This window comes from Bos indicus, chromosome 3 (assembly GCF_029378745.1).
Source record: "Bos indicus isolate NIAB-ARS_2022 breed Sahiwal x Tharparkar chromosome 3, NIAB-ARS_B.indTharparkar_mat_pri_1.0, whole genome shotgun sequence".
NCBI classification, from domain to species: Eukaryota; Metazoa; Chordata; class Mammalia; order Artiodactyla; family Bovidae; genus Bos; species Bos indicus.
The window spans coordinates 95,077,304-95,096,882 of record NC_091762.1 but is presented as its reverse complement, the minus strand read 5'-3'; the positions used below and the strand labels follow the sequence as shown (position 1 = coordinate 95,096,882).

The following is a 19,579-nucleotide window of genomic DNA, read 5'->3' as shown; positions in this document are numbered from 1 at the left end:
GTAAGAAATGATTTTTATCACTTAAGAAAAAGAATCTTAGAAAAAAGTCTAGAAGAAAATAACACCTAGAAGAAAATAAATAAAAGGTTATCAAAAGTCATATCTGGATTTAAGATTATAAATTTTGACACTAGAACAATCATTCAAATGATTCAGTCACTGTTATTCCAGAAAAGCTACAAAGAATAACTATGCAACATCTGAAACAATTATATAACTGCTTGACTTCAAAACACTTACAAATCTCTCCCAAAAGTCCTTGGATTTTTGGCATTTTTGAAGCCTTAGTTCAAAATTTAATTAGTAAGTGGGAAGACACTGAAGCAACTTGTTTTCAGCTGTTCTCAGTTAAAATCAAGTCTCAGAATAGGCATAACAAAAACTTTTTACTCCAGTCATGATTACTTACTATTTATCAATACTCTAGATACAGCTGCTGATTCTCAAATCTCCTGTTCTCACCTACAACTTCCTTACTCAATTCATAACCTACTCATAGAAACTTGCAGGTTGCCTGTTCATATAGTACTTTATCTTCACTAATAAATATCTTGAAAAAATGCTATTTCAAGATCTCCCCTTCTCTTTTCATTCACCACACAAGCTTCTATGCCATTTGACTTCAACTCCCACCATTAGCCAGAGAAACAACTGTCACAAATTCATAGCTACAAAATACAATAGACTCTCAAAAAAAAAAAGAAAAAAACCTCAACCTACTTGTTCTTTTGGCAGCCTGGACAGTATGATCCTTCCTGAAGCTCTCCTCTACCAGCACAGCTTCATAAAGCTGTCCAAGTTCCTCTCTGACCTTCCAAGTATCTTCTGTTGGAGCCTTGTCTCTTCCCATCCTTGAAATGCTGAACTCTAAATAACCCTTTTACTCCTGTCATTCTGCATGAGATTCAATTCTCTTAGATAATCAAGTCCACATCCCAGATAATATGGATGGGCTCTGAAGTGAAATGATACTGCACTGAATTCTAGTTCTACTACTTGTTACGAGGCCTTGAAATGAAATGAAAGTCGCTCAGTCGTGTCCGACTTTGTGACTCCATGGACTATACAGTCCATGGAATTCTCCAGGCCAGAATACTGGAGTGGGTAGTCATTCCCTTCTCCACGGGATCTTCCCGACCCAGGGATCGAACCCAGGTCTCCCGCATTGCAGGCGGCTTCTTTACCAGCTGAGCCACCAGGGAAGCCCTATAAGGCCTTAGGCAAGTTTAAAAAAAAAAAAACACCTCTTTAAAAGGGGGGCTAATTCCTTACAATGTACTGTAAGGAACAAAATTTAAAACCACACTATAGGAAGAAAGCACTATTATTTTTGGCTCATAGAAACTCAGTAAGTATTGGTTTATGTCCTTAATTTCATATGTTAATTCAAAAATCTATTCCTTCAATGCAAACATCAAAGTTTAACTGCAGATCCATAAATCCCGCCACCTGGATATAACAAAGGCAACTCAAACTAAACATCCAAAGACTAGGAGTAGCAATGAAGAATTTATTTTACTGTTAAGTTCCTGAAGACAGGGATCACATTCCATCACATTTACTTCTGTATCTCCAAAGCCTGGCTCAAAATAGGTACTCAACAAATAATCTGCTGACTAAGTCTAGAGCACCCTGGATGCTCACATGAATTTAGTTTTCCAATGTCTCCAAGGCACCAAATCGGCTCTTCTGGCCAGGGGGTCAAATGAGGACTACAATCTAGCCTTGGAATCTTAAATAAGAGACTGGGTATTCTGACCCCTCATCTAACTTTTCCATCCTTTTTCTCAGTCAGCTTCAGTTATCCCTATAGGGGGAATTAACTTTGAGTAGTAGTGCTCAGCCAATGTATCAGCAAGTATCAAGCTTTGAATTTAATCCTGTAGAACTCTGAAATCTATCTCCAACAAGTGAAACTTTAAAGTACTCTAATGGTGTCTAATACCCACAACCACTTTCACATAGTTCTGGCCCAAGACTGACTTCTGGCCTGTAAACCATTTTTTGGTTTATATGTTAGCAATAAAACCTAGACCAGAATATACCATACTTAGATTTGATTAGCCAAGAGCTTCCCTTCAAACGTACAAGGCAATACCATCTTAACACATAAATAATAAAAGCCACTTTTATTTATAACCCTGAACACATAAGAAACTTAGTAAGATACAAAGAGTAAAGTCTCCCTGAATAACTAAGAAAAATAAATCCCATGTTATTATTTGAATGTATCCCCCAAAATCCATATATTGAAAGCTAAACTCCCCAAAACAATGGCAGAGCCTCTGGGAAGTACTTAGACCATTAGGATAGGGCCCTTATAAATGGGCCTAGTGCCTTACAAAAGAGGGTTTAAAGAAATAACTAGCACATTCTGCCATGTAAGGATAAAGAAAAAGTCTGCAATCTAGAAGAAAGTTCTCACTAGAATCATGCTGGCAATTTATCTCAGACTTCCAGCCTCCAGAACTGTGAGCAATAAATTTTTGCTGTTTGTGGTATTTTGTTGTAACAGCCCAAACTGACACTCCAGGAGAACGAACGTCACCAAACTCTAATCTTTGGGAATTAGGTACTTTAATGTCTAGTGATTGGAAGTATTTTCCTTATTATAACACTTGTCCTTGCAAAACCCTAATTTTGCAAAAATGAATTTTTAGTTTAAAAATACAAAAAAACGGCTGGCTATTTTTTATTCTGAATCACTCAAAAATTGTTCATGTCAGTCTCTGATTCTTACTTGTTTGTTCAGGATACCTTTCCCATCTGTGTCAGCTAAATCCCAGATCTGAAATTTAGAAGAAAAGAAAAGTATCAATCTATATTTAAAACAAAAATCATCTTACAGATAAATAAAATTCATGTAATTGACAACCTCATGCTCTTTGGTAGTCAGATTTAAGAGTTGTAGAATTAAAAGCAGAAAGAAACTTTGACGATCACTTAGTGTTGCTGCTACTGCTGCTAAGTCACTACAGTCGTGTCCGACCCTGTGTGACCCCATAGATGAAAGCCCACCAGGCCCCCCTGTCCCTGGGATTCTCCAGGTAAGAACACTGGAGTGGGTTGCCATTTCCTTCTCCATCACTTAGTGTAACCCTACACAAAGATATTAAGGTCCAATGAGGTTAAGTGACTTACTCATGAACATCCAAGACATCAGGGAAAGAAATGAAGCCCAGGTTCTAACTTTCAGTCCAATGACTTTTTTATTAACCCAGATTCTAAGTCCAATGCTCTTTCTACTAGAATATGCTATCTTGATTTTAGATCCTTATTAAGATGATATTCTTTCTTATGGGTAAGCTGAAATAGTTAATGTTTATTTGTGAATAATTAAATTATTAACAATTATTTTTCAGGGTTGAATACATATCAATATCATACATAAGGATTTATAAGGACATCAAGCCAAGAGAGGGACTTTCCACCTCTTTCTGCTCTTTCCTAAGCCTCTCATCTCCTACTCTATTTACCACAAATTCAACACATTTAAGAGACAGTTCTAATAGAGGAAGCAGGGAAACAGCCAATTCTGAGTGGGTGGCAAGGTTCCCAGTCTGCACTGTTGCTCCCCACAACACTCAAATGTACTATTACTTCCTCATTTCATTCTACTAAAAAGTAATTTGTTTTCTAAAAATCTGAAAAACACCATATTTTCCAAAAAGATAAATCACTACACCAGAAATTCCCTCCATTGGATTACTGTAACTGCTTTCATGACTCAGTTCTAAGTTTCTCGAGATGTCTTTTGAATTTTATCCAATTTACCTACACTAATAAATATTCATTATATCTAGTTATGGATACAATGAACAAATACTACCTTTCCAAGTACCAGGTCTGGAAGTCCTGATTTTTTTAGGAATACAGCAGCATCAGAAGCCAATACCCTTCCAGTATTGCCCGTATCAACCTGAAAAAATATAAACCATAAGCTGACAAAAAACATAAAGACAAAATTATGATTATTTACCTGCATTCCTCCCTATGATTTGAGAAGTGAGTTTTTCAAAAAGAGAGCAGGAATCCTCTCACTAACAAAGGCCATGTAATATTCAGTTCAGTTCAGTTCAGTCACTCAGTTGTGTCTGACTCTTTGAGACCCCATGGACTGCAGCACGCCAGGCCTCCCTGTCCATCACCAACCCCCACAGTTTACTCAAACTCATGTCCATTGAGTCAGTGATGCCATCCAACCATTTCATCCTCTGTCGTCCCCTTCTCCTTCCACTTTCAGTCTTTCCCAGCATCAGGGTCTTTTCAAACGAGTCAGTTCTTCGCATCAGGTGTAATATTCGCATCAGGTATAATGTAATATTGGAGACCCATATGAGAAGAGTACCATCTAGAGAGCACTGTCCATCTACAATGTGTTTTTTATCATGTCCATTACACAAATGATAAAACTGTAGCTTGGGGAATTCCCTGGCGAACCAGTGGCTAGGACTTGGCACTTTCATTTCTGGGGCCTGGGTTCAATGCCTGGTCAGGGAACAAAAAAACCCTGAAGCTCAGAGGATGTAGAACAAATTAGTGGAGTCATAATATTAACATATATCTTCTAATTCCAAGTCTTCTATAGGTGCCATTTAAATTCCAATAAACTTGAATGGCAATACAGAAAAAGAGCAATAATTTCTGGAGAGGTCTTCTGATAAATGTGAATAGCTGCACAGTTATCTGGTGGTTGTTTTTTTTTTAATATCTTTAAATAATTAACTTCTGCTTTTATACTTACTCTTAAGAAACTGCAACACTTTCTTAAAAAAATCAAAGCAATATCAGTACTAAAACTAGCAGTGATTCTATTATAAACTTTAAGTAACATTTAAAAAACTGCTAAGTTCCTAAAGTACATTAAGGGAAACACATCATTTTAACTGATGGGGACTTTCCTTTAAGACAGAATGAGGTCACCAAGAACAGAAAAACAGTTAAAAAATAAATAAATAAATAATGACTCTCACTTCTGTAGAGATTTCCTAAAGTAAAGTTCTATTTAAAAAGTCATGGGAAGAGTAACATGATACTAGGATATTTGTGAGCTGGCTGTTTTTCCACTTTAGTTAAAAGATTAAGTTTACTAAAACATATACAAAGCATTCCAGACAGACCAAACCCGGCAAAGAAGCAAAAGAGAAATCCTTTCTTTCAAGTGCTAGAACATGGGATAAATCAGGCACTCAGCAAACAGGAAAGAATTGCCCAATCCACATTTTGGGTAACAAAGAAGAACAAAAAAGGTTAGGAAATCAGCCTCTAGAATTCTCCACAACTCCTTTTCTTTGCCTACTCTCTGACAAGGGTTGGAGAAGAAAAGAAACATCTCTCTTCCCAGATAGCCCAAAAACAGAGGCACTGAGGGGAAACACTGATCAAACTCTGAAGAAAATACTTATGCATTTCCAGTAAACATTTTTACTATCTTCCATTCTTTTGGCTACTATAATAATTAAACATAGCCATTCAGTCTTTGTCATCTACAGCCAGTTTATGTCTGCCTAAAGGCTCTGCCATAAGCTACAGGGCACCTCTTCAACAAAGGAAGAGTCTCAGAGCCTCATGGAAAGAACAATACCACATACTCTGAACTATTAACACCTTAAAACATAGACTTTTGGGTAAAGACTTCTAGGCTGAAATCACTTAGACAACTTTCAGACTATACTGATAGACCAAGTCAAAATTCCAGGACTCTGCATACTGGAAGTAGATATATCTCATGAAAGCAAACTCCTAACCCAAGATGCAAGAGAACACAAATTAATTACACAGAGCTGAATGAAGTGTTATGGAAAACTCAATTATGATTTTTTATGTGCAATACTGCTGGTATTATTTTTACTATTCTATTTTCTAATGGTTACGTGGAAAAGCCCTTTCTTAGTAAATTATCCCTCAATTTAGCAGGTGCTGCTTTGGTAATCTGAATGAAATACTTTTCAATGGTATCTGATTCGCAATGACCCTTCAGAAATCAAAAACCTTTAATGAATGTCCTTATCTTTTATGGCCATACAGTTATAAGCTAAATAATAATTTGTTCTCCTTTTTATCAGGATACAGTTGAGTAAACCAATGGTACAAAAGGAAGGCCATACTTGAAATGACTCTCTTTCATTCAGATAGAACAAGACGCTATTAAGGATCAGGGACTGACTTTACGTAGAGCCAAAGTCTACCAGGCCCCCACAAGAAGACCAGCCTGCTACATGGTTTGTAAGATCCCAAGTGTCTCAAGCACTAAAGCAAGGTTACTCAGAAGGCCAGGAACCTTAGCAGATATGGGAAATCCCAAGATGAGGTAAATTCACTCAAATTTACATCCACTGCATGTGAAATAAGAAGTGAATTTCTAAAGTTTGGATCTTAGTCTCAAAATAGAAGAATATAACAAAGGCTTTAAGCAGAAACTTATTACCTGACCTTATAAGTTGTTAAATAGTAAGTATACAACTTTAGGCTTGCAAGTCACACAAGAAGACCTATAGTGGTTCATTAAAACTTACTGCAATTATGTAGACAATAGGATCAAATATAATCAGACCAGCCTTTTCAGTAATCATGATCAGAAGGTGAAGAAATTATAAAGAAAAATGATTTGATATTTGGAAATGGGCAAATAATACTGTCTATGCTTTCAGAAGATTATCTGATCTATGGTTTGCACCTTTGACTTCTATGAACTAAGCTATTTATTTTATACTCTGTAGGGGTAGAGGTTAAATTATATAAAACTGATAGCAATGCAAATGATTCCTATCCATACCAATGAAATTAATTTTCTCTGATGGACAATATAAATCTCTGTAACTCATATTCCCATTTTTACATCTCAGTGGTTCTCTCAATAATTAATGAGTTGAAGAAAAATCTTTGATACATGTTCATTTTATATTTATATGAGTGCTATGGCTTCAACTTGATGAAAATTAAACTTTAAAACGTCTTTAAAATAACATAAAAGTCATGTCTAAATAACTTATAAATTAATTCGGATGTTTGTATCTGGATGAATATATCTAATGCTACATGGATTTTTAAGATAGATATTTAAGACAAGTGTTTGGGCTTAATTATCTTTCCTTAATTTTCTGAAAACTTGTTAAACACATTAATCAAAGCAGGAGATTAAAGCACAAGAAAATGAAAACAAGAAATGTCAAATTTATTCAGCAGGCTGAATACAATCAGGAGTTGAAAGTATATTCTCTAAGAAACAATCATCTTACCTGTCTATAGTATTTTTCATAAAGAGGATTTCCACTTGATAACTGAAATAAATAATTAGAAATTAAATGCTATTCAATGACTTTTATTAATATAATTACATTCATTCAACAGATACATGAAATAAAGATAAATACAATTAATATATCTATGATTTCAAAAAATTCAATTTTGTTTATTTTGGGCAGAAGGGAGAGTAAATAAAGGCAGCCATGTAGATTACCAAGAATTAGATAGACAAGAAACAAAACAGGAATTTTAAAACTGTTTTTGATATCAGAACTCTTTTCCTCTTATAAAATTTTACTCAGAAACTCAACATTTAACAAATTATGGTGAAATGATTTGGTTATAGAGCAACTGAGAAGCCCAAAACCTTAAGAGTTCATCCTCTACCCAAGTCCCCAAAGTACTGATGAACACAAAAAAGCACTTCAATAAAATAATCAAGTGAATATACAAACTAATGAACAAAAAAATATTAATATTAGATCTGAAGTGCTTGTAGGCAGGGAGTGGTGTTCAATTCACATGTATGTGTGGCTCACTCAGTCATGTCCAAGTCTTTTCAACTCCATGGACTGTACCCGCCATGCTCCTCCGTCCATGGAATTTTCCAGGCAAGAATACTGGAGTGGATTGCCATTTCCTCCTCCAGGGGATCTTCCCAACCCAGGGATGGAACCTACGTCTCTTGTACTGGCAGGCAGATTCTTTACCACTGCACCACCTGGGAAGTCCATTCAATTCATAATACAGTCTAAACGGTTCCTTGGTCAGCTGATGGACAGATATATTATCTCATCTGAAAGGCAGCTGAGGAGTATCAATGTTTGAAGGCTCAGGTTCACTTGTACATGAATGTGTTTAAGAGTGTTCTGGAATTGGGAAGGAAATACAGGAAGGTTTCATGAGGGTGACACCAGTGCAGAAATCTGAGGTATAGGGGAACAGGGGAGACGGTGATTCTACACAAAGGGATAAATGCAATCAACAGAAATCTGTTACATTTGTCGAGAATAGTAAGGAGTTCTAAATGGTGATAAGGATTAGAGATAAGATTATAAGGGGTCCCCAACCACATTCTGGTCCTTGGCCTATTACAACCTAGGCTGCACAGTAGGTGGTGAGGGGGAGGCAAGGGGGCAAAATTTCATCTGTATTTATAATCACTCTAGTAGCAGGAAAACAAGCTCAAGGGTACTTCTAATTCAGCGTTATGGTGAGTTGTATTATTACTTTATTATATAACACAATGTAATAATAATAAAGTTCACAATAAATACAATGTACTTGAATCATCCCGAAACTGTCCCCCTCCACCCAACTCCCCAGTCCATGGAAAAATTGTCTTCCATGAAACTGGTCCCTGCTGCCAAAAAGGTTAGGGACCGCTGTTACAGAAGACAAGTGATGAAGGGCTTCACCTCCCATGGTAAAAGTAAAGAAAATAACGATGGAAAAGAGGACACGCTCAAGCGCCTAATACTAGTTAACACTAATTAACTAAGTGATTATTTGTATGTGAAGAGGGAAAGTAGGATGGCATGCAGAAGGTTACTTAGGACAAAATTGTAATGGCCCTGTAGAGGACCTAAACACTGGCAATGGTGAAAAAGAAGGGCTTGATTTGAAGAAAAAGTTTTTAAGACAGATTTGACAGGATTTATTAAGCAGATGAAGAGACAGGAGAGAAGCTTAGAGGAAATACAAAGATAAACAGGGGAAAAGATCTTCAAGCATCAAAGTTGGGCCTATAGTCTTAAAAACTAGGCACAAAACTAGATTAAGACCAACATGTACTCAGTGCCCATTCTGAGAACACATTATACTAAGTGCTTTATAAATACTACCACACTTAATCCTTGTGAGTCATATATTATCTTCCCAGTAAGTAAATAAAGAAACGTGTGAAAGTTAGTTTTACTTGTCAATTTGGTGAGGCAAGAGTACCCCATTGTTTGGTCAAATACCAGTCTACATGTTACTGTAAAGGTATTTTTTTTTAGATGTGATTAACATTTAAAGCCATAAAGCAGATTATCCTCTGAAATGTGGGGAGGTCTCATCCAAGCAGTTGAAAGTCCTGAGAGAGAAGACTGATCTCCCCAAAGGAAGAAGTAATTCTGCCTTGAGATCACCTTCAGACTCAACTGCAACATCAACTCTCCCCTCAGTCTCCAAGAGGCCCTGCAGATTTAGGACTTGCCAACCTCCACAAAGACATGAATCAATTCTTTAAAATTAACTGGTCAGTGTGAGTGTCTGTCCTACTAGTTCTGTTTCTCTGAGAACCCTAACACACCAAGTTTCAGAGAGGTTACTTGTCCAAGCTTTTAAATGGCAGAGCCTGGACTTAAATGCAGATCTGTCCTACTCTAAGTTCCATACTCTTTCACATTACCAAGCTGTTTCTCAAATGCCCTGGTTTGCTCAGGACAGTACAATCTCTTGTCTCAACATCCCATGTGGTTTACCACCTGTCTAAGAGTTTTCACTTCCTTGAATGAAGTATTTTTCATTAATCACTATATTAAAATAAACCAAGATGAATTTAGAACACTTCTACTGTATTCATCTATTTTCTGGCCAAGCTAACAGTGTCTAAGTGTTCTAACCACTTGAACAAGTGATGAAATCATAAAAAGGACCAGTGATAATTCCACCTTTCCCCTGACTCTTTAGAGATAAAACATAACACCTTTCCAGGGACACCATACAGAAGACAGTGAAAAGTATCCTCAGACACAAGCAACCATGGACAGCTAACTCTTTACATCCTTTTGAGACAGCAGAAGAAATATTTGATGCTGGTGCTCCTGCTGACACAGTCAGTACAGTGAGATGTGCAATGGCCTGCAACATGCACCAGGCCACTAGCCAGCGAAGTAAGAAAGAAACTACAGATGAGGTGCAAATGAAGTATGTGTTAGGAGACAGTCTAAAACCTTGAGGTGGTTTTGTCATTTGTTGTATGGTATAATTCTAGAACTGTTTATTTTGCTGCTTGACAATCTTTATTATCACTCGATAAATCCTTTTAAGAACAATGAGCTAAAGAGAAGAAATTATACATTTAATACAAAATTACATACTAAAATTTCTCTAGAAAATGGATAGATAATTTGGATAAAACTTCGGAGGCTACTTCTATTTATCATGGCACTCTAGTGGCATCAGTATTAATGAGTTAGCTGCAAATGCCAAAACTTACAAATGTTTACATATATCCACAGTTAAAATTTTAAGGATAAAAATGGTATTGAAAACAAAACAAAAATATACTTAAACATGGAAATATGTGTTCCCTACTTGCAACCTGTCATCAGATTTTAAAGGCTGGAATCTTTCAAAGACTGACTTTATAAACCCAACCTAAGTGTCTCACTACTGAATATTTTTGAAGGCAAGTCCTCTAATGATTGGTTGCATATTGTTCAAAATCAGTGGGAAATCTTAATCAAAGACTAAAGTTCAATGAAAAAAGATAAAAAAAAAAACACAAAAAAACTTCAGCTATTGAAGCTTTTAGAAAATACCAATTATTAGAAAGAAAATTTGCCAAGGCACTGAAACATCCCTCAAAAGCAATGTTAAGTACCGAACAAATTGAATGAGTTCAAACAGAACATGAGATTTAATTAAAGTAATGAATTCTAGAAGTTCCATCAAAAGTCTTCCTATTTTTAACTATATAAATTTATATTCTGTACTGGAATGAAATGAAATAGGAGAGTACGATTTTACAGCATCTAAATTTAAAGAAACATGTAGAATAATGATTACGTATCTGTTTCTAACAACATATTAGAGACAGATACGTCTAAGAAGCTGGCAAAATATATGACTATTACCCAGAATAACTATCCTGTTTTTGTTTCTAAATATTCTCATAATCAATGTCAGTTCAGTTCAGACACTGAGTCATGTCCAACTCTTTGTGACCCCACGGACTGCAGCACGCCAGGCTTCCCTGTCCATCACCAACTCCAAGAGTTTGCTCAAATTCATGGCCATCAAGTTGGTGATACCATCCAACCATCTCATCCTCTGTCCTCTCCTTCTCCTTCCACCTTCAATCTTGCCCAGCATCAGGGTCTTGAGTCAGTTCTTCACATCAGGTGGCAAAGGTATTGGAGTTTCAGCTTCAGCATCAGTCCTTCCAAGGAATATTCAGAACTGATTTCCTTTAGGGTGGACTGGTTGGATCTCCTTGCAATCCAAGGGACTCTCAAGAGTCTTCTCCAACACCACAGTTCAAAAGCATCAATTCTTCAGAACTCAGCTTTCTTTATGGTCCAACTCTGATAGCCATACATGACTACTGAAAAAACCATAGCTTTGACCTTTGTCTGCAAGGTAACGTCTCTGCTTTTTAATATGCTGTCTAGGTTGGTCACAGCTTTTCTTCCAAGGAGCAAGCATCTTTTAATTTCATGGCTGCAGTCACCACCTGCAGTGATTTTGGAGCCCCCAAAAATAAAGTCTGTCACTGTTTCCATTGTTTCCCCAACTATTTGCCATGAAGTGATGGGACTGAATGCCATGATCTTAGTTTTTTGAATGTTAAGTTCTAAGCCAACTTTTTCACTCTCCTCTTTCACTTTCATCAAAAGGCTCTTTAGTTCTTCTTCGCTTTCTGCCATAAGGGTGGTGTCATCTGTGTATCTGAGTAAAGACTTTATTTTGTTGTACTATAAAACAAGTATTTTATAAACTTTTATTTTTGAAAACAGAACTATTTTACTGATCTATATTACACTTCAGTATAATAAAAATAAAATTTTTTTTGATGGCAAAAAAAAATTTTTTGTAACTTTAAATACTTGTAATGTCCCTTTCATTCTCAAACATGTCCCAGTATGAAAAAAAAATTATATATTCACCCTGCTAAGTCACTTTAGTCATGTCCGACTCTGTGCGACCCCATAGACGGCAGCCCACCAGGCTCCCCCGTCCCTGGGATTCTCCAGGCAAGAACACTAGAGTGGGTTTCCATTTCCTCCTCCAATGCAGGAAAGTGAAAAGTGAAAGTGAAGTCGCTCAGTCGTATCCAACTCTTCGCGACCCCATGGACTGCAGCCCACCAGGTTCCTCCGTCCATGGGATTTTCCAGGCAAGAGTACTACTCCCAAAGAAATGTATAAATATTCTGCTAAAGAAAACAGCTTCATTGCTTACTACATAAATACATTTGAGAAGGTGTTAGCTCAGTAAGTGATTAAGTACATCCTGTGCTGATCAACTACACTAATACAATACAGCTAAATGAGAATGGAAAAAAGTCATCCATATTGCCAATTCACTCATCAAGTAAGATGATCAAAGAGTGTGGTGCATCTTGGCAAAATAGTCTTTTTTTTCTTTTTTACTGAAATATGATTTTAGATTTTAAAAAAATCACATAGATACAACACACATAATGAATGCATACAGAAAATTTTGAAAGGCATAGCTAAACTGGTAACAGTGATGATCTCTGGATAATGGAATTACAAATGATTTTTACATTCCTCTTTATACTACTCTGTGTTCTCTGAAAATATTTTTTATAATAAGCACTTCCCTAATTTTATAGAACAAAACAATTAAGATATTTTTAGCTTAGGAAAAAATGTAAAATCCAAAAATGTGCCATCAGTATGCAAAATTATATATGAATACTTAGTAACTAATTTCTAAAAGAAAACTTTTAAACTAAAGCTATCAAAAGTCAAAACCTTACTTAAAATTTCTAATATTATTATAATTTGAAGCAATTATTTATTCATTGGCTAGGTCATAAACACGTATCATTTTTCACAAAGTAAAATATTCATAAATACATGAAGAATCCCTTCTAAACAGTCAACATTATTTATTACTACTCTGAAAAAAATCTTAAGTGCTTGAAAATAAGACATTAGGAAGCCAACAAAATGTTATTAAAAAAAAACAAAAAACAACTCTCACATAGGCTTGAATTCAAAGCCCATTCCACTACTTCTTAGGTAGATCATGAACAATTTATTTCCTCTTTGAAAAGCCTGCCTACTTACCTGTAAAGTGCTAATAATATCTACTCTTCATAGGTTTCCAATTAAACTAATTGAATTAAAAAGAGATGGCTAACTGTTCCCTAATATCCTTTACCGTTTTCTTTCTTTAATAATAACACCCCTAAACCTTACTCGAACATGCGGACACCTACCAAAACGTACATTTCTCATCTTTTGCAATCTCGGTTTCTCTCAATGAAATGTGAAAGGAAAAAACGTGCCCAGCTCTCAAGTTGTGCACCTACAGGGAAGGAGAATGTCTTCTACCTCCCAGTTGTTTCTTCCAGCTGTCCAGAAGGTAGATATGGCTGTGAAACGTGGAGGATCCACCAGACTGTGAGATGGAAAACATGGTTGAAAATAAAAGAGCAATAGAGAAAAAGGGTCTATGTCTCTGACACTATCATGAAGCTGCCACATCAGCCCTCTATTACTTATCTTACTTGGACAGTTACTTGCGAGAGGTAAACTCTCTCCTGTTTAAGCCACTGAGATTTTGGCTTGAACCAATATCCTAACTAATGCAACGAAAACCAAAAAAAGGGGAGGTGGCTGCCATTTTTATTAAGGAAAAAAACAAATAAATTTTACTAAGAAAAAAGTTGTTACAAACTGTTATATCATCCTAAGGTCTGGTAGGTTGTATTATAATTGTCATTTATTCTCCTCTTATAAGAATATTCACTGCAGATGGTGATTGCAGCCATGAAATTAAAAGATGCTTACTCCTTGGAAGGAAAGTTATGACCAACCTAGACAGCATATTAAAAAGCAGAGACATTACTTTGCCAACAAAGTTCCGTCTAGTCAAGGCTATGGTTTTTCCAGTGGTCATGTATGGATGTGAGAGTTGGACTGTGAAGAAAGCTGAGCACCGAAGAATTGATGCTTTTGAACCATGGTGTTGGAGAAGACTCTTGAGAGTCCCTTGGACTGCAAGGAGATCCAACCAGTCCATACTAAAGGAGGTCAGTCCTGGGTGTTCATTGGAAGGACTGATGCTGAAGTGAAACTCCAGTACTTTGGCCACCTCATGCGAAGAGTTGACTCATTGGAAAAGACCCTGATGCTGGGAGGGATTGGGGGCAGGAGGGAAGGGGACGATGGAGGATGAGATGGCTGGATGGCATCACCGACTCAATGGACATGGGTTTGGGTGGATTCCGGGAGTTGGTGATGGACAGGGAGGCCTGGCGTGCTGCAGTTCATGGGGTCGCAAAGAGTCGGACATGACTGAGCAACTGAACTGAACAAGAATATTAACAGCCCTGCCTGTTGCCATATGACTTACAGTGCCTCTCTGTGAGTACCCTACTATTGGCTTGGCCATGTGACTTACTCTGGCCAATGAAATATGAGGAAGTTCCAGTTCCAGGTGGAAGTTTTAAGGGCTATTGTGTGTTTCCCCCAGCTCTTGCTCTTTTCTGTCTGCCAAGAGAATAGTAAGTCATAAAGAGGGGGTGCAAAAGAGGGGGTGCTCCTTCAGCCTGGATCCTGAAATGAAAAAGAATCATGGAATAGTACCATAGCTGACTACTGGGGAACCTGTAACCTTCCAATTTGTTGTTGCTGTTCAGTCGCTCAGTCGTATTCGAGTCTTTGCAACCCCATGGACTGCAGCACGCCAGGCCTCCCTGTCCTTTACCATCTCCCAGAGCTTGTTCAAACTGATGTCCATTGAACTGGTGATGCCATCCAACCATCTCATCCTCTGTCCTCTCCTTCTCCTCCTTGCCTTCAATCCTTCCCAGCATCAGGGTCTTTTCCAATGAGTCAGTTCTTCACATCAGGTGGCCAAAGGATTGGAGCTTTGCATCAGCTTCAGCATCAGTCCTTCTAATGAATATTCAGGATTGATTTCCTTTAGGATGGACTGGTTGGATCTCCTTGCAGTCCAAGGGACTCTCAAGAGTCTTCTCCAACACCACGGTTCAAAAGCATCAATTCTTCGGTGCTTAGCGGTTCAACTCTGACATCCATACCTGACTGCTGGAAAAACCATAGCTTTGACTATATGGACATCTGCAGGCAAAGTACCACTCAAAATCTTTTTATTTTTATTCTCTATAAAAAAAGTAATGATTAACAATTTAGTACTCGCGAACATTTTCTAAAAGTGTGATAAAGAACATGATTTTCTGGGTAACTTGCCATGCAAGTGTATTTGACATATTAACACAAAAAATTTCAGTTATTTTTAATTCAGCCATCTAATTAATACTCCATTTTCAAGAGATCTGAGGAACCAGAAGGAGAACTAACCCCTATATCCTTTCAACTACTCCACCACAACCACCACCACCACCCCTCAAATAATGGAACAGCTACTCCTACAACCAAAGTACCAAATTAACACAACCAGAAGAGCGTGTGCTTTTACACACCTATGTTCACATGTGACTGACTCGCAGGGAAGTTATAAAAGTTATAAAAGTTATAAAAGTTATAAAAGTTATAAAAGTTATAAAAGTTATAAAACTTTCTGAAGGCTCATGATGTCTTTTTAAAAAGACGCATAATTATGCATTTCACAATATAAAGGAAAACAGGCTGGAAACAAACAGTAAAAGGAAGAGGACAAGAATAAAAAAATAAACAGCGATAGTGATCAACAGCAATCCAAACTGACAAAGGAAATAGCGATCAGAAGCTGTCTGAAGAGTCAAAAGCAAGTCAGTAAAAAAGAAATTTAAAAGGAGCTCGGTATAGAGGGTGGAGGGAAGCAAGTCATCTGAGCAGTCCTCACTTTAGAGCTGGTCGGGAGGGCCCAAGAAAACACAAGCAGCCATCTGAGCAGTTCCCTTAGAGAATATACAGTATAAACCCTCAACTCTGTTATTCGTAACTCATTTAATAATTTAATAAACATCGACTTTTTAGAGACAGAACAATAGGTTTAGGTACTGGGGTTACAAAAATTATATAGGACTTCTGCCCTTGAAACTGCTTATATTCTAATAAAATTTGCAATGCTCTCTTCTGCAAACATCTCATGTTTGTTCCATAACAAATCATTATAAATTGATGAGTCAGCTAGCAAAGACCTAGGAACACTCTAAGAAGAGTATTCTAAAAAAGTTTTCAAAATCTGAATCTAAGAATACATCTGCTTTGGAGATTATCAGAAATAAACGATTACAGGGACTTTAAGTAGACAAAAGAATTTCAAAAGAGAGTACAGCTATATACTACTGAAAGATTATACTATATACTATACTATATACTATATACTACTGAAGGATTATAAAGAGACCATACCAGCAACTCAAACCAGTAATGGAGTAGCTTTTGTAAAATCCAATTCAACCTGACCAAAAAATCTGGGTGGCAGAGTGACAAAGAATGAATACAAAGACCAGTTTTGGGTCTGTCATCAGAAGACAGTGAGTCCTACATATACTATTCTAGCCAGCCCCAAATAAACAGAAATCACTGTGAGAGGCATTATCTTTAAGCATGAATGATACGTGGATTTATAAAAATTCAAATAAGGAACAAGTAAAACAAAACAATCACTTTCTGCACTTGTATAGCACTTTACCTTCTACAAAGGACATTCACAGCCTCATCTCTCATGTCCTTTTTCTACACGTTTGGGCAACCAGATGATCACATCAATCCCCCTGGTTCAAATACTATACTTAAGTTGGTGAATATCATATCTCTAGTTCTGACCTCATCTCTGAACTCTAAACTTATATACCACCTACTTTATATCTCCACTTGGATGTCTCCCAGCATCTAACAGAACTTGTATATTTTTTTTCTCCAAGAGTCTATTCCTCTCCTACCACCAACCACTGATGCACAAGCCAAATAATCTGTCAGCATGTCCCTCATTCTCAATTTTACAATCTATCATATGCAAATACTAACAACTCTAATTCCAAAACATACGTTGAACTTATCCACCTCTCCCCTTACTGCAGTTCATATCTCATCTTGACTACTAGAACATTTAATCCATCCTCTCTGCTTTTATTATCCATTTCTCTTCACACAGATTGCAGAGTGTATGTAAATATAAATAAGAATATAACATTCTTCTGTTTAAATCCCTCAATGGCTTCTCATTTGAGGAAAAATTAAATCTAAACTCCCTGACAGGGCTTTGAGTCCCTGCATGATTCAGCTTCTGCTCACCTCTCCAGATACACTTAGGGCCACTAACTTTACTGATATTTCAGTTCTTCTAAAAGAGCAAGCTCTGTCTCAACTCAGTCTTTCCACATGTCATTCTTTGTTCCTGAAAACATAGGTGGTGTCTTCAATTTCTTTAGGACTCAGCTTAAATGTTACCCACTCAGAGTCCTTTACAGATCATCATAAAATAGGCCCTTTTTAAAATTTTCTACTTCAGCTTTGTTTCCTTCAGAGACCTGTTACATATTGTTTTTATTTTGTCTGTTTTCTCATTATTTTTGCCCTCACTATAATATTTGTTCCATGAGAGTAGAAAATCACATCTTATTCACCATCAAATCCACAATACCTACATATGAAAGCCCTCAAAAAATATGAAGTTTATGAGCTGAATAAATGATTATTAGTGAAATTCCTTCTTGCAGTACATTCTCAAATACTGCTGGGAATATAAATTATTTCACATTTATTCATAACCTAACACTTGCCAAAGATTGAGACAGGCATCATGATGAATTACACAGTCCTTGCTCTCAAGGGCTTTACTAATCTAGTACAGAAAGAAAAAAGTAAGCAAGTCCCTTTTTCCTCAACTTCTGAGAATGTTCTCTCTACCTCCCTACATAAAATAACAGCTGGTCCTCTCCGGAAGAGAAAAGCCAGCTTTTTCTCAGAATGCTACCTCCAACCCCCTGCTCTAATGGAAACCATCTCTTACTCCCTTGAAGCCCTCTCAAATGGCTGCTGTTCAGTTTTAACTTCCTATCTCAGGTTCCAGAAATGGGATTAAAACCCTCTGCTTCCCTGTGAAGCCTGTCCACATTGTCTTTGTTTTTAAAACAAAGACCAAATAAAACTCTGCTCTCTTGAGATGTTTACTTTTCAGCAAAATTACTATCTCCCTTTCCTTATCACTATTATATTTTAACCTCCTGGTTTCCTCTACCTCACTCACCTGAGGCTATGGCACAGGACTCATTGTATTCTTCTCCACCCTAAACCTCCATCAACTGGATGACTTCACCATAGACTTGGATAACCCATCCAACAACCTGGATTTTTACTTCCTTGATGCCCTTAACACCAATGGTCTCTTCAAAACAGTTTTACAAAGTACCACCAATGTGGATATATTATGGCCCAGTCATCCTGTTACTCCTATAGTAACCTCACTCCTGGCTCTTCTACCTTTATCCAAACTGCTCTATATCCCAAACCACTATTTCAAGCATCTTGTTCTCCAACCATAAGCTTCTCTTTCAAGTGATCTTCCTTTGACCTTTATAAGACTTCTTATCCATGGACCCTTTCATTTTGACTGTGACCTATCAGACCAGACCATCTCTTTGCTTTATGTCCCTCATCATTCAGTTTATAGCCTATGGTGGTGCATCAATTTCAATAATCCTGTCAATAATCTAAATTCTCTTGTTCTCTTTTAGAACACACAAGTACAGCAAAACTCCAAACCTGGATGAACCCAACTATCCTCTTTCTTTGAGGCTGAGCCTAAAAAAGTCACTCAACAGGACAGACTGGTATAACTATAAACTCATGACCACTGTATTAGTTTGCTAGGGCTGCCATAATGAAGTACCAAAAGCTGAGTGGCTTTGGAGAACAGAAATTTATTGTCTCACAGTCTGGAAGCCAGAAGTCCAAAACAAGATGCTGGCAGGGCCAAACTCCTTCTGAAGGTAATGGGGAAGGATCGGCTCTAGGCTTCTCTCCTATTTCTGGTAGTTCCTTGGCATGTGGCAGCTTAAGTCCAACCTCCACATGTCATTCTGCCTGCATGTGTCTGTGTCCAAATTTCTCCTTTTGATGTAGACGTCAGTGATTTTGGATCAGCAGCCCACCCCACTCCTTTATGACCTCCTCTTAAATAATTACATTCATAATGACTATTTCCAAGTAAAGTCATATTTCTGAAGTATTGGGGGGTTAGGATTTCAACATATAAATGGGGGGGGACACAATTCAACCCATAACAATCAGTAACCTCAAATTTTTCTGCCAAACATACTCTTCAACCCACTTTCCATAACGATTATTCCAAGACGATATGTGACTTTACTCCAACCAGAGAAAATCACAGTTCCTTTGTGGGAGCTACCGGAACAGAGGCCCTCTTTTCCACCACACTTGGAGTTACAAAGTGT

The 19,579-nt window shown here is 37.2% G+C and overlaps 1 protein-coding gene across 9 annotated transcripts in view; it reads right to left on the bottom strand.

Moving 5' to 3' along the window:
- EPS15 (epidermal growth factor receptor pathway substrate 15) overlaps nt 1–19,579 on the bottom strand; it is a 139,758-nt gene that overhangs the window by 101,633 nt on the left and 18,546 nt on the right. For 6 of the 9 annotated variants that reach the window (XM_070786545.1, XM_070786552.1, XM_070786544.1 and 3 more), the window contains exons 2-4: nt 7,239–7,280; nt 3,830–3,919; nt 2,741–2,788 (exon numbers count right to left, since the gene is read on the bottom strand). In XM_070786545.1, coding sequence (XP_070642646.1) covers nt 2,741–2,788; nt 3,830–3,919; nt 7,239–7,280 — 180 coding nt within the window. Of the gene's footprint in view, nt 1–2,740; nt 2,789–3,829; nt 3,920–7,238; nt 7,281–13,426; nt 14,073–19,579 lie in introns of those variants that run through there. The other 3 variants (XM_070786547.1, XM_070786548.1, XM_070786550.1) reach the window with 3 other exon arrangements.